Source organism: Typopeltis vanoorti, chromosome 19 (assembly GCF_054136105.1).
Source record: "Typopeltis vanoorti isolate ZY-2024b chromosome 19, IOZ_Tvanoo_1.0, whole genome shotgun sequence".
Classification (NCBI taxonomy): domain Eukaryota; kingdom Metazoa; phylum Arthropoda; class Arachnida; order Uropygi; family Thelyphonidae; genus Typopeltis; species Typopeltis vanoorti.
This window is the reverse complement of record NC_143567.1, coordinates 43,543,057-43,557,635: the sequence shown is the minus strand read 5'-3', so window position 1 is coordinate 43,557,635 and position 14,579 is coordinate 43,543,057. Positions and strand designations below refer to the sequence as shown.

At 35.7% G+C, this 14,579-nt stretch overlaps 1 protein-coding gene across 1 annotated transcript in view; it reads right to left on the bottom strand.

Moving 5' to 3' along the window:
- The window catches only part of LOC150096050 (protein lin-28 homolog), a 283,502-nt gene extending 274,926 nt beyond the window's left edge, over window positions 1–8,576 (bottom strand). Inside the window, exon 1 of the mRNA XM_090409220.1 lies at window positions 8,325–8,576. Within this exon, the coding sequence (XP_090265346.1) occupies window positions 8,325–8,346 (22 nt within the window). The 5' untranslated portion in view covers window positions 8,347–8,576. The remainder of the gene's footprint in view (window positions 1–8,324) is intronic.
- Between the last annotated feature and the right edge of the window lie 6,003 nt (window positions 8,577–14,579).

The following is a 14,579-nucleotide window of genomic DNA, read 5'->3' as shown; positions in this document are numbered from 1 at the left end:
CTGCAAATCGAAAATAAGAATGCGAATGAAAAGGACTTCAGGAAATCAACGTGGAGGATAACAAAATAAAAGAATGTATATCACCAATATTCTTGCTTCTTGCTGTGGTTCAGAGGAATATCACTACTATGAGAACTAAGATTATTCAATAATGCTGTCATTGTATTGAAACCAGAATTGGTGGGGGGGAGGATGGGAACGATTAACATAAAACGACTTGCATAACTGAAATTAAAAATATAAAATCATTAAATCACACTTAATGATTTTAATTATTAAAAATAACAGTAGAAATATCTAATGTATACATATTTAAGGAGAAATTTCGTTTTTTTTTTTATTATTTTCATTTCATTTATTTATTTATTTCTGGAGGCTTAGAAATTGAAGAAGCTTAGAAATGGAGGAAAGTGTACATACTGTAAAAAGGAATCAAAGATGATAAAAGTGACATGAAAACTGCAGATAAGGATATCCTAGATGTCTGGAGTAATTACTTTGAAAGACTGTTAAACGAACCAAGGAGTGACAGAACCATACGAGAAAATTTTCAACAGGAATGCAAAGAGGAGCACATATCAATACTTGAGGTAGAAAAAGCCATTAAAAACTTGAAATGTGGAAAGGCAGCAGGAGTAGATGATATTCGACCAGAAATGCTCAAGTATGGAGGTATAAAAGTCTTACAGTGGTTGCACTGCATAGTTCGGGCCTAGACAGAGGGACGAATTCCAGATAATTGGAGTAGAGCTCTCATAATAACCATATATAAAATGGGAAATAAAACTGAATGTGAGAATTGCAGAGGAATTTCTCTATTAAGTGTTTCAGGTAAGATTTATGCAAGCATGCGTGAGAAGAGGCCAAGAAAAATTGTGGAAGAGAAACTTCGAGAAGAACAAGCTGGGTTTAGGACAAGCAGGGGTAGTCAGGATCAAATTTTCACTTTAAGACAAATAGTTGAGAAATTATTGGAATATGACAAGGATCTGTATTTAAATTTTGTAGATAGATCTGGAAAAGGCATATGACAAGGTGCCCGAAGAAAAGCGTTTCAAAACACTAAATTATATGGAGTAAATTTAACATTATATATAGAGTAATACACAGTATACACTGATTGGAAAGAAATCAACGGATACCCCCCCCCCCCAATGGGCAAGGTGAATCGTGCCATGTAACGAGTCACGTCTTTGTAGCCGGTATAAATTGGAGGCATATGATGTTCCCAAGTCAGTGCAAGTGTGTTGGGGTGAAATGGCTGCGAGAAGGGAACTCACAGAGTTTGAAAGAGGCATTGTGATAGGATGCCATGTTACAGGCCTATCTGTTCAGCCAATTGTTGTCAAATTGAGCCATACCAGGTCGATAATATGTGACACTATATTGAAATGGAAGCTCAGGAAGTCAGCTGAAAGTGCTACCCGCAGTGGACGACACACCACACTCACCGAACATGACTATAAGGCGCTACGAAGGATAATATGTATAAACTGCAATTCCGTCGGTCGACACGTTGAATGCGAAGTTTTGAGCATCGACTGAAACACGAATCTGCACAAAAACATTCAGAACCGAGGCTCACAACATAGGTTTCCATGGTAAGACTGCAATATGCAAGCCCTACTTTACCCGAACCAACATGCAGCGTCGTCTTCAGTTGCACAAAGAGCGTCGAAGCTGGGAAATACAGTAGGACGTGGAAACTGAGAAAGTCGTGTTATGGAGTGACGAATCACGTTACCCTCTACCGAGCAGATGGACAGGTATGGGTGTGGCAGATTCCCGGTGAACATCTCTTACCAGAGTGAATATTATGAATTTCCGAGCTTGCATTATGATGGTATGGTCCTTTTTTTTCCTAGTTTGCCCTCGGACCTCTATTTGTGATGCTGCGAACATTGAACTCCGGAAAGTATCTAAACATTCTGGACAATGCAATGCTTCCTATTTTGTGACGTTTCTATGGAACTGACCATTGTCTCTTTCAGCAAGACAATAAATACATCGTGTCATAAGGCTGCTACTGTTTGTGGACATGAAGGTCACCACACTTGACTGGCCTCTACAGAGCCCTGATCTCAACCCCTATTGAGCATCTGTGGGATGAGGTAGAGCTTCGGGTGAGGACAAGGGATGTCCGCCCAGCAACAGTCTAGGATCTCATTGCATGCCTACAGGAAGAATGTTCTAAAATTCCTATTGTTCACTATCGTACACTTGTGGAAGGTATGTCCCCGTAGGATTGCTGCAGTCATCGCAGAGAAAGGAGGTCCTACATCTTATTAAGGTGGGCACCATGGCTGTTTGTTCCTCACACGGTTGTGCCCGTTGACTTCTTTTCAAGCAGTGTATATTTAAGTTGTAAGTCACTAGTTAAAATTGAAGGAAATACAGGAAGATGATTTGATATAAAATCAGGAGTAAGACATGGATGCACATTATCTCCACTTTTGTTCATCATCTATATGGATCCGATTATGAAAGAAAGTGGCAGAAAGTGGCCTGATATTAGAATCGGAGATGTTAAACTTAGCTCTTTGATTTATGCAGATGATGATGTTGTACCTCCTAAACACATCCAGTATAATTCTAGAGGATTTTCTAACTAAATTGAATAACTCATTCAATTTGCTTAGAAATAAAAAAATTGAATGAGTGTTGTAATAGATTTGGTATGAATATCAGCAATGAAAGATCAAAACATTGAAAATAGGAAAAAAAAAACATTGACCAGTGTGTAGCCAGCAGTCTATAGAACAAATAAAATATTTCATCTATTTAGGCACAGTTTTTAGTGAAGATGGCGGGTCAAATCTAGAAATAGACAAGAATAAGCAAAGTTGGTATGTTGGGTAGCCAGTTGAATAAATTTATAAGGAATAAGAGAGAAATTAGCCAAAATGCCAAACTAGCAGTATAGAAGACAGTATTTAAACCAGTTTTAAGTTTGAATGGTACCACTTAAATAGAAGTGGTCAGGAAGGGTTAAAAAAAAAACAGATGTTTGATGCCAAGATGGTGGGAAAGAGAACCAGAGGAAGACCAAGGTCCAGGTGGATTGATTCGGTCAGAAGTGCCTTAGAAACACGAAATGTTAGATACGACAATATTGGAGTGCTCACAAGTAATAGACTAATTTGGAGGAAAATTGTTGACAGGAGAGTAATAATCATGTAACCTTAATCATTTAGTGATGTCATAGTAGCTTAAATATCCCTTGAAGGTACATATCAAGAAATTGATCATGATGATTTATTATTATTATTTTATTTATTTGCTTTTTAGGCATCATATCAGTTTGAACTCGATCAGTTCAAATACTCCCTTAAAACTGATAAGATTACACACAAAGTAGATTTCTTTGACAACTGTAGCCTAATTAGCTCAGTTGGTACAGACGAGCCCTTTGGTTGGAAATATCCGGATGCGAATCTCATGTATGATGTGAGGAATCTTCATCAGGTCTTTTCAATCAAATGAGGAGTTAACCGATCTCATACAGAGATGGGGGAGAGTTCTCCCAGAAACTCGGGTTTTTTCGTTCCCCCAAAACAGGCTAAATGGCCTCGTGAAAATACACAGATCTATAAACACAAACACTTGCCCTTAGGAAACGCGGCAAAGGAGTGGCGTATCGGCTGCATTAATTTGCCGTAAACCCCTAACACGGGACTATATACCAGTCTTAAGGGATGGAGAGGTTGAAGAAGAAGAAGAAATAACATTTATTGGAATGAAGGTGCCAGTTTCCCACGAAATAAAAAATCAATTACTGCTTGATTAAAAAGTGAAGTGTCAAAAATCTTCCTTCCTAATATCTTCATTTTTAATATGATTCTGCCTCTGTTGTCATTTGTTACTCTCCCAATTTTTCTCAGAACTCGCATATCTATGGTTTCTAGTCAATATAACATGGCACGCTTATTTTGTTTAGGAGCACCTCTAAGTTTTGAACTCGCTGACTTAGATCGGTGATTTAGTGATTAAAACGAATATGAAATTCGCATTAGGTTACATTAAATCAATAATAGATAATGCATTTTGAAAAACATACCTTGAAATTAATATATTTAGGGTGGAACTGCAGTACTTCATACCTCTACAATCTTCATAAAATTGATAATTTAACTGAGACTGTATATCGATAAAATATCTTAAAGGCTTAAAAAGTAAACAACCATAAATAGAATAAATTAGAAATTATTTAAAGAAGATAAAATGGGAAAGGTTAAAATATAAAAGTTAAAAATACATGAAGAAATAATTTAAAACCCAGAAAAGGACTAATAAATAAAATATGTCATAATTTCGAAGCGCGCTTCCGGAAAAAGTGAAAAATACAGCGGACTTCGCTGAAGTAGCTACATCGAATCACTAGTGATTTTTATTGGAAAACTTAGGGGTATTTTAATATTGTGGAGCTTCTAGTGCCCCTTCTAATTTTATAGTTGCTGAAATCCTTGATTTAACTTTGAAAGTTAGAATGGCAACTTTCTCAATATGGGGGATATGTTTTTTTTTTTTTTTTTTTTTTTTAAGTGTGAATTGCAATTTCTGTTTTGCCAATAACAGAAGCACTCTTAAGTTCAAAACTTAAAGGTGCTCTTAAACAAAATAATCGTGCTGTTATATGTATTTGAAATTAGAGTAGCTTCATGAAACACTTCAGTAATAATATGTGGTTTCTAGTATCTGATTAACTGTTTTACTTCTAACACAGCTCTCAATTCCATAAGTTAAAACTGGTTTGAACTGTCTTGTACCGTATAGAGCTAGTTCAGTGTTTTACTAATTTCTGTTTTATACCTCATATTAATTTATTCATCTAATTTCCCACCATTTAAGCTTTGCTTATTCTGCTGTCTGTCTCTGCATTTAAGTCGTTATCTTCATTAAAAATTATGCCTAAATATCTGAAGTGTTTTACAATGTACTATAGGTTCTTCATCCAGGATGCAGCTAATATTCTCAGTAATTCTGCCTGTTTTGATAGGCATTATCTTTTTATTATTGCCGATTTTCATGCCATACAGCAGTTATTCAATATAGTTAGGAAATCCTACATACTTTTACTAGATTTTATTTATGAGTATAACATCATCTGCGCAAAATAAAGAACTGAAATTAATATCTAATATCTCCAATTTTGATATCAGGTTTATGCCACTTCTTAATGTGATCCCATATAGATGATGAATAGGAGTGAAGATAATGTGCATCCTTGTTATATACTTAATTTTACTCCAAATCAACTTCTCATATCTCCTTCAATTCATTCTAGCTGCCAAATTACACATTAAATACCCACTTTGCATTGCTTTCTGTAATGCCGCTGTTACACCATATAATTCTAGCTTTTTTGAAAATCTTTTCTCTTGGCACCTTATCACATGCATTATCCAGTTTTACAAAAGTTGAATCCAATTCTTTGTTATATTCCCATGATTTCTCAACTGCTCGTCTTAGAGTGAAAATCTGATCATCTATTTGGCCAGAAATCCACCTTGTTCTTCACCCATGTTTCTCTTCTACAATTTTTTTTAGCTTCTTCTCACGTATATCTTCATAAATGTAAATCTGAAACACCCATTGGGTGGTCCAGATTACATTTATATAGATATACGTGGGAAAATTCCTCACTAAATCTTACATTGAGTTTCATTTCCCTTTTTATAGATAGGTACTATAAAATCTCTGATTATAATTGTTTCAGTCAATGCATAAAAACCTAAACATAAAGGGCCATCCCATAGAAAAGTAGATGAGGAATGCAATATGTCTGGGTGGTCTTATCACTGATGATGGAAAATGAGCATGAAAAATCAAAAGGAGAATACAAATAGCATTTTTTAACATAATATATCTATCTATCTATCTATATATATATATATATATATATATATATATATATATATATATATATATATATATATATATATATATATATATATATATATATATATATATATATTTTTTTTTTTTTTTTGTTGTTGTTTTGATACATTTTTATAAAGAGATTTAATGATTTTAAAGAGATTTTTTATAAAGAGATTTTAAACTTCAATGTTTTTATTGCTGTTTCCTATTTTTAGAAGACACCTGAAGAAGGCTGTCAAAAGCCGAAACTAGTAGTATTTTATATCATTAAGGCCTTACAATTATTCTCGGTTTTAGTCATTAAATCTCTTTATAAAATATATATATAGATAGATATAGATAGATTTTTATTAAGAAGAATGATTCAGATCAGCTGGACACAATAGATTACAAACCTATTTGAAAGATCAAACCAAGAAAGAAGATTACTAAATGAGATCAGGAAGAGGAAAATGAAATTTTAGGACATGTGCTAAGAGAAGGAGGAATGACCATATAATCATCACAAAGAAAGGAAGAAGAGGAAGAGATCGATTAAGACATCACTATATGAAGGACATTGAACAGTGGACAAGCAAAAGCACCATACTGATCATTAGAGATGCACAAGATGGAATAAGTGGAATGCCGTTGCCTCCAACCTACGGATCGGAGACGGGACTTGAATAAATGACTGAACTATAAGATAGACTCCAATTATATGGAATTTGACAGCCTGAGTAGACCTGAATTATTCAATGTGGTCACTGTTATATCTCCATATTTGAGTATAAATATCAGGAAATGGAAAAAATGTTGTGGAGGATATTTCTAGCTTTATCGATAGCCTCCAGAATATTTTTCCACTTCCTGATATTTACCTTCCATATTCTTATAGAAGCTTCCCATGACTTTTACGCAATTTGCTTTGCTTTCTTTCATTTTTTCTGTATCCTCTCAGAGCGCATGGTGACCTGCTAGAAACTTTCAATACTCTTTTTTCTTTTCACGACTCCATCTTTAAGCCTCTCTTCGTTCCTACATGCAGTTCTGATTTTTCTATCCTTGTCAACACTTCACCACATCCCTCCATGACCGAATCAATCAATCAATGTTTTCTTTAGTCTGCTACTGAGTTCCGAAGATTTGGTTCTTCATTTTTAAACACTTTCATGTCTTTCTGAACAATATTTGTATATTTGAATCTACGGTTCAACTCTGAAAGCCGCTTGACCTTGATTGTTTTCGAATTTTTGTACATATTTTCCTCTTCAATATGAAATTAATTTTTATTATTCTTAAATCTCATGAAAAGTCTCACATCATTAACCAGCATGAAGATATAGTTATCAATATTAACACAGTCAATGAGGTTTTCCTTATTTCTTCTGTCCATGAGAATTGGTGCACATCTTTATGCTGGAATATGGTATTAATAATGATTAATCCATATCTTGAAGAGAAATCTAGCAATGCTAGTAATAATACCTACCTTATTATTAGCTTTGCTCTTTTCTCCAAATATTCCCAAAATTCCCATTTCTGCATGTCTGGTATTCGTTTCGTACTCTGCTGTTTAGATCTCCAAGGACTAGCTTTTCTTTTTCTCTTTATATGAACTGTTTCTTCTAATGACGCGAGAAATTCCTCCACTTCATTAGTAAAAACCTTCCGAGTGACTATGAGCTCAAATAAGTCTCATTTTCCATTTCGGTGAAGTATGCAGTACGGCAGCTATTATACTTCCATTTTGGCTGCCATTCAAGGTTATCTTTATATTCAATATATTATTGAATTCGCCTTAGTTAACTGGCGAAAATAGCGAAGGCTTTGTTTAACAGGTCAATTTCTCAACCGGCATATTATCCTATCATTTTATACTATCAATTGCTTTTCTTAAGCCAATTCAGAATACAATCATCATCATTCTCTCAGTATCAAGGTTCATACATACTAAAGAGGTGTTCCATGAGAGAGAGAAGATCTTCACATTGTAGTCTACCAGTTATCTTCCTTTAACCATTAAGTGACCCTATTAGCATAGATCAAAGCTCATTAATGTGCGTGTGTACGAGTACAACCTAATAATATAATTTCAAAATCAGCTAAGTGGGAAGTTACACTTTAAATGTAATGAAATGAATACACAATGAACTCAATTGAAATAGTAGTCATTATGGCAAAATTTATAATCGTAACAGAATCACTTCTATACGTGAATATCCCATTTTATTTTCATACAGTATTATAGAAAGCTGGAGTATAGGAGCAAAGATTCCCTCATTTAGCAAGTTAATCTGATTATATCTCCTTTCTTCTCCCCTGACTCCTTTCCCCCTATTTTCTCTCCGCATTTCTCTCTCTCTCTCTCTCTCTCTCTCTCTCTATCTATCTATGCACACGCTCTCGCTTGCAAGCAAACTCATACAAAATGTGTATTTACAGCAATCTAAATCTATGCTTACATTTAAAGAGGCCCTCCGACATCGTGTCTGGACAATTCTTCACGTCTCCCACGCATTATTGTAGAGCAGAGATATTTCGGCACATCTCACATTTACACTCAGACGTGGATCGGGGATACCCAAGGGAGCAAAACCCAGTCTAACGCACTGCAACATCATGGTCCTGCAGAGAACGAGTGGGAGAACAAGCAAAATGGAGAGGGATCTAAAGAGAGAAAAATGAAGCGAACACTAAGGGATGACAACGGACATTTGGCCCTTCACGGCCCTCTTCCTCCTCCTTCTCCTCCTCCTCTCGTTCTCTCTCTCTTTCCCCCCTCCTTTCCAAAACCCACTTCTTCACCGAACGCCTCACGTCAGTCGGGAAGGAGCCAGTTGGTTATTTTCATCGGCTGCCTTACGTCGACTCACGGAAGCTGACTAAGATGTGGCTACACATGACAAGTTGAGTAACTAAGTTTTAACGGGGGTCGTGCGTCCCGCACGTGCGGGAGCTTCTGTTCAAATGGTTCTCGCGTGCGATCCCACGCACCATCGTCGAAGGATAAGTTGAACTCGCGGATGCGTGTCGGTAAAGTAACCTTCCCCCTTTATTGTGAAGGTCGTCGGAGCCAACACCTGTTGGGGTTGTGTAAAAGCTCAACAACGACTTGTACTAACACGAGCAGAGGTGTGGTCTCTTCAGATTCTTATTTGGATCTGATATTTTGATTTAGATTGAGTGAGAAATATTTTTATTGCTATTTCTTTTCATGGAAAAAATGGAAGAAATATGCAAAAGTATTTCTTTATTGTTTTATTGAAAATTTGTAGAGTTTATGCTAAAAAAAGGAATGTATTGTAAAATTGTTTACAGGAAATAAATAATGAAGTTACCTATTTTATCATTTAAACTACTAAAGATCAGCTGACATATTGGACAGTTTGCAATTATGGCAGAACTAAGTTCACGTGGCTGGTGTATTATGTCTGCTATTGTATGTGGTATTCTGGCAGTATTGCATGTTTTGCTGGTGAAGAACCCGCATTTCTTAGGGGAAACGATTCCTCCCTCTTACATATGAAGACCGGATAACTCACCTTCAGATGGGAAAAGAAAATTCGATTCAAATCTCGAGATACCAGATACTTTTTAGGACTTTACAATGGAAACTCACAGGAATTTCCTTCTTCATGAAACTCCAGGTGATCTGGTTGGCCCAGTGGTTAGTGCATCCGCTCACCAACCAATAGACTGTCGATTCGAATCCCACCATGGGCACGGATGTGCATGATCGCTTTACTAAGTCTGTGTGAAAACAGCATCTGCGTTCTTCTTCCAACAGAGACTTCACTCCTAAAACGCTATGGCATCATTGCACGTGCCTAATGACGATAAATGTGAATAACTAACTAAAAAACACCAGCTATTACTCTCCCAAACAAACAAAATCGCTGTAGAACGAAGCCATGATAGGCACTACAAATGGATGTCCCATATTCTTAGTTGTTCGTTGTTAATTCAGTTGACTGTGAACTCTCATAGCTCAATATACTTTAAATCTTGGAATAAATTGTGCTCTGTAATAAAGCTTTTTTTTTTTACATGAAGGGCCCTAGGTTTTCATTCATATTTTTAATTAGGACGTCTCTGAAAATGCCAATAATTAATTGAAGTATATATTTTCACAACGATCTATAATTTTTCATTGTTAAGGACTTTCCTGTTGCTTCTTGTTAATTTTTATTGCTAAACCCAACAAGAATTAACGAGAAGCACAATTAACCCACTGTGCATTTAGCTGTTCCTTGCAAACCCATCTCATATGGAAGTGAAAGTATTTTTCACTCTTCGCAAAAACAGACCAGACTGGTATGATGCTCACAGTTGTCAGGCAGCAGAATATGGAGATAGGATTAATCATCAATAAGCCGAATGGCCTATTATGTAAATGAACACGAGATGTCATTTCCATTTATTTGACAGGTTATAAAATCTACAGGAGAATGGAACTTTTTGAGTTTGAGCCAGAAAGAGGTCTTGAATAACTGCAATTGGGAAAGTTTTTAGAAATTCCAAAGACTAGATTATTTCCACTGAACTGGTAGCGCATATGAAAGAGAAAGAAGCAAATGAAAAGGCCGAGATGATTTTTGCTGACAGAGCATTGACAGAGTTTGCTGACAAATCAAGACTCTTTAACAGAGATCAGTTCTTCCAGATTTGCCCCTTTTTTTTCTTTTTTTTTTTTTTTTTGATTTTTAATAGAATCAAGTATTTCAGGGTTTTGACAGAATATTTAAGAACATTATTATACGATACGATACGATGGGTTTTGGATTTCCACAGGAGAAAAGTAACTCCTGGAATGGAAGAGAAATCCAAGCATCCTAGAAGCTGAGCAGTGTCTAGAAAGCTAATTAGCCTCGAGGATGATGATGCGTATCTGATAAAAACACATCACATCTACTATGATATAATATGTTTATATCAGAATGATCTGATTGGCTGAGGTAGGAAACGTCCCCACTCTCTAGCCTATAAGCTATGGATTTAAACCCCGCTATGCCATGCAGGGTGTTAAAGTGGCTTACAAAAGTTCTGTGTTTGCTCTCCAGAGCAGGATAATCTGGTTACGTAAAAAAGTAAACTGTCCTTAGATTCGACGATATACCTCGATTTTTAGATAAAAATAGCTATCTTCTCTAAAGATCTATTATCGAGAGAAGTGGAAGAATAGCTGAAAAGGTTTTTTTAATATTAAAAAAAAGACAGGGCTGTGTTTTAATTGATTATATTGTTATTCATTGAAAGATAGTATGGAGATCAGTATTGGAGCACTAGTAGCAGATGTTCTTGGAGCTTTGATAGTTTTATGTACTACAAGAGTATTCAAAGAGAAAAAAAGAGAATTAGAAGTACTTATCATCATCATCAAAGCGACGAAGAAACTTGCTATTAATAAGAGATTACAAATGGACGAAATAACTGAGTTCTAGAGAACTGCTGCATATTGATGTAAAGAATAGAAGATAAAATGTCACCCTATTTGACCAGAGAGGAAGTGGAGTTCACGCCTAGTCCCAACTGCCGTTATCATTAGCGAATCGTGTAAGAGAAATTTCTCCTCCTTAAGAAATCCAACTACCTTCTATATTTTAAATCATAATACAATACAAATTAAAATATGAAATAGATAAATTATTCCAACAAAATAAATATTAAAATACTTAAGTATTTTCCAGTCACCGTCCCTAAAACTAAAGTTTGGATCGGCTGCTTCTGGCACTACTAGTGGCATCCGAACTTTAGAAATGGGAATTTCTTCTTCTTCTGAGAAGACAGGAGAAAAAGAAATACCATAAGATAATTTTCTTGGAAAGCACTATGCTAGCTCACACCCAACCAAGCCTTCGAAATAGCTTTCGTTTCTCAGAATTTAGCAGCCTTTTACGAGATGTATCTAGATGTAGTAACTTAAATTATACGCTCTCCAGTGGATTGAAAACTAATTTATTCATTTCATTTTATTGAATAGATTTGAATTTGAAAGGGCAGTTCAATGACAATCATTCTTTCTTTCTTAGATAAATATTCAATTATAGTAGCTTCGGTATAGATATCTGTAGAAAAGGCAGATGTATAGAGGTGAACGAAATTAGGATTAGTATTTCAGATTATACATCTTAAAATGCACGATGATTTATAGTTTGGGAAGTGAAAGAAATAGAAAATGAATAGATTGTGGATAGAGAGAGAGAGAGAGAGAGAGTGGGATGGGGGATTCCCAAAATGTATGTTCACTTACATGGAGCGAATGTACAAATACCATTTTTTTGGAGAAATCATACAATAGACAGCATTAGTTATTGAAAAGAAAAAGTACTTAAAAAAAAAGTTCTTTTGTTTAATAGGTACTTCGTTCTCTACACCACCTGCTGTCTACTTGATCAAGTCGACCTGGTTACAACAATAAAATGTTTAAGTTATCGCTTATATAATTTATGATTTATTACAAAGTGCAAATCATTTTGGCAGCTATTGGATCCATTTCACCTACAACTGCATGAGTAGGCAGCTGTGTTCTTCTTTCCCGGACTGAATGGGATTCAGTTCAGTTGGACCGCACAATCATCTGAAGTAACGTGCTTTAAACACATTCCTAAAGTACTGAGCACAACACTGACTAACCTGGTCAAGGTAATAATGCTTCTTTGCATTATAGAACCACAGCTTTGTAGCTGAGCATGATCATAAGCTTTGCAGAGACCAATAGTTTCCACCGAGTATTTGGATTATTGCATTTTTTAGCTAGCATGAAACCTGTATAATTTCTAATTATATTTCGAGTCTATTTTATACGCTAGATTATCAAAAATATAGGACAGATACTGTATTTCTTGCTGACAAACCTCTTTAGATAAACGCGATAATAATCCAAGTAATTTAAATAGCTCTAATTGAGAAATTAACTCTTGTTTTCTCTGCTTACAACTCTTTTGACATCCGGTGATTCTGACTAACTTTTCAGATAATCGTCACCAATTTTTCCAGGTCAGCCAACTCAAGCGAACACCTGAGAGCGTCCGCTTTTCTTTACGGACGACGGTTTTAGGTGGGCAAATTTTCACAGGAAACCGTAGAAATAGCGGAAGACAGCATTCAAGCACGCATTCCCTCTTTCTCTCTCTCTCCCCTTCTCATAGATCACTCCGGGGAGGGAATAGGGGGAGGAGGGGGGGATGAGAAGGAAACGGAGATTGTCACGTGAACATTTTTAAAACGTCTATTTTTGTCGGATTCCATTTTCTCTTTCTGGCGGTCTCCTACCGGCCGGCGGGCTTGAGATGATCGGCAAGCTTGTCGACCGTAGCCAAGACAACAGGATCTGTTGTTACCGTAATGGCGGAGATAATGACAATCCTGAGCGGAAAGCAGCCCTTCCGTGACCCTTTGTTTTAGTCGGAATCACGCGCTGAAACCTATACCACAATTATCCGGTCGGAGCGGAAGGTGCAGTAGCGGCTCGCTCTTCACAGTGTCATGTGAATGGAGCTGGTTTTCATGTTTTTTTTTTTTTTTTCTTTTCTTCTTTCTCGGCGGCAGACACGCATAAGGGCTAGCTAAGAGGGGGGGGGGAGATAGATGTAACAAATGTTTTGCTCTGTTAGAGACACAAGTGTCGAGTCGTCAGCGGAAGGGGAGATTTAGTCAAAAGTACACTTGATAATAGTTTGCAACATTATACATCTCCCTTAGAGTTTTGCCAGATTTGGTCTCTTTGGAAGTCGAAAACGCTTGGACAATATTGTTGATGAGTTCCGTATTTGCAAGCATTCCAATCATTGTTATTCAGTTTCCAGGATCAGTGTGATATTATCAGAGAATAATGGAATTTTTATTATTATTTGTCAAATATGCAACATCTATAATATAATGTTATGAGAGTAACGATGTTTTTATTTTAATTTTTTTTAGAAAGCATCCAGAAATTTTTGTACTGCATTCAGTTTTTGAATACCGCATGTTACCGTTACATTTTTAGAATAATTTTTCCCACTAAAAATTGGAAATTGTTCTTTACAAATGATTATATTACAGCGGTCGGACTATCGGCTGCATGATTCTGGAATTATGCTCTAGAGACAATGCATGGAACTTTTTCAAGTTGCTTCAGACCTTTAATAAGCAGAATGGTGATCTCACACATAGACGATTCTTTGTAAAGTGGAAATACAACCCACTTGGTCATCCAGAGTTATATTGGACGTAACGAGTGTTTTTATACACTAAAATTGCACTTATTTGCTAGCTCATCTTCCATTTAATTCATAATCGTAAGCGCATTGAAAAAAAATCAGTAAGCCTATAGTTTGTAAAACATAATTACAGGTATTACTGTTGATCTACTTTCATCTATATGGAGGTCAATATCATCAGAAAAGCATTACAAACCATGTTTTATTTTGCTTATACGAGTATAATACATAAAATCTCTTAAAATTCTTATAGGTGGATTCTACTTGTTATCAGTCAAGGCACGAAAAAGGATCGGTTATGTAAAAAAAAGGTAAGATTAATTAAACTTATATAAAAATGAATGCTTATTTGAAAAATTAGAGCATGCGTGCGTGCGTGAGAGAGAGAGATTGTTTCATTATATTTAATAATCATATAATTATATAACTCATTCCAAAATGAATAACTACTTGAATTAATTTTCTATTGTTAATTCATTAATTAAAACATTATATACAGCATGTGAAAAGCTGTGC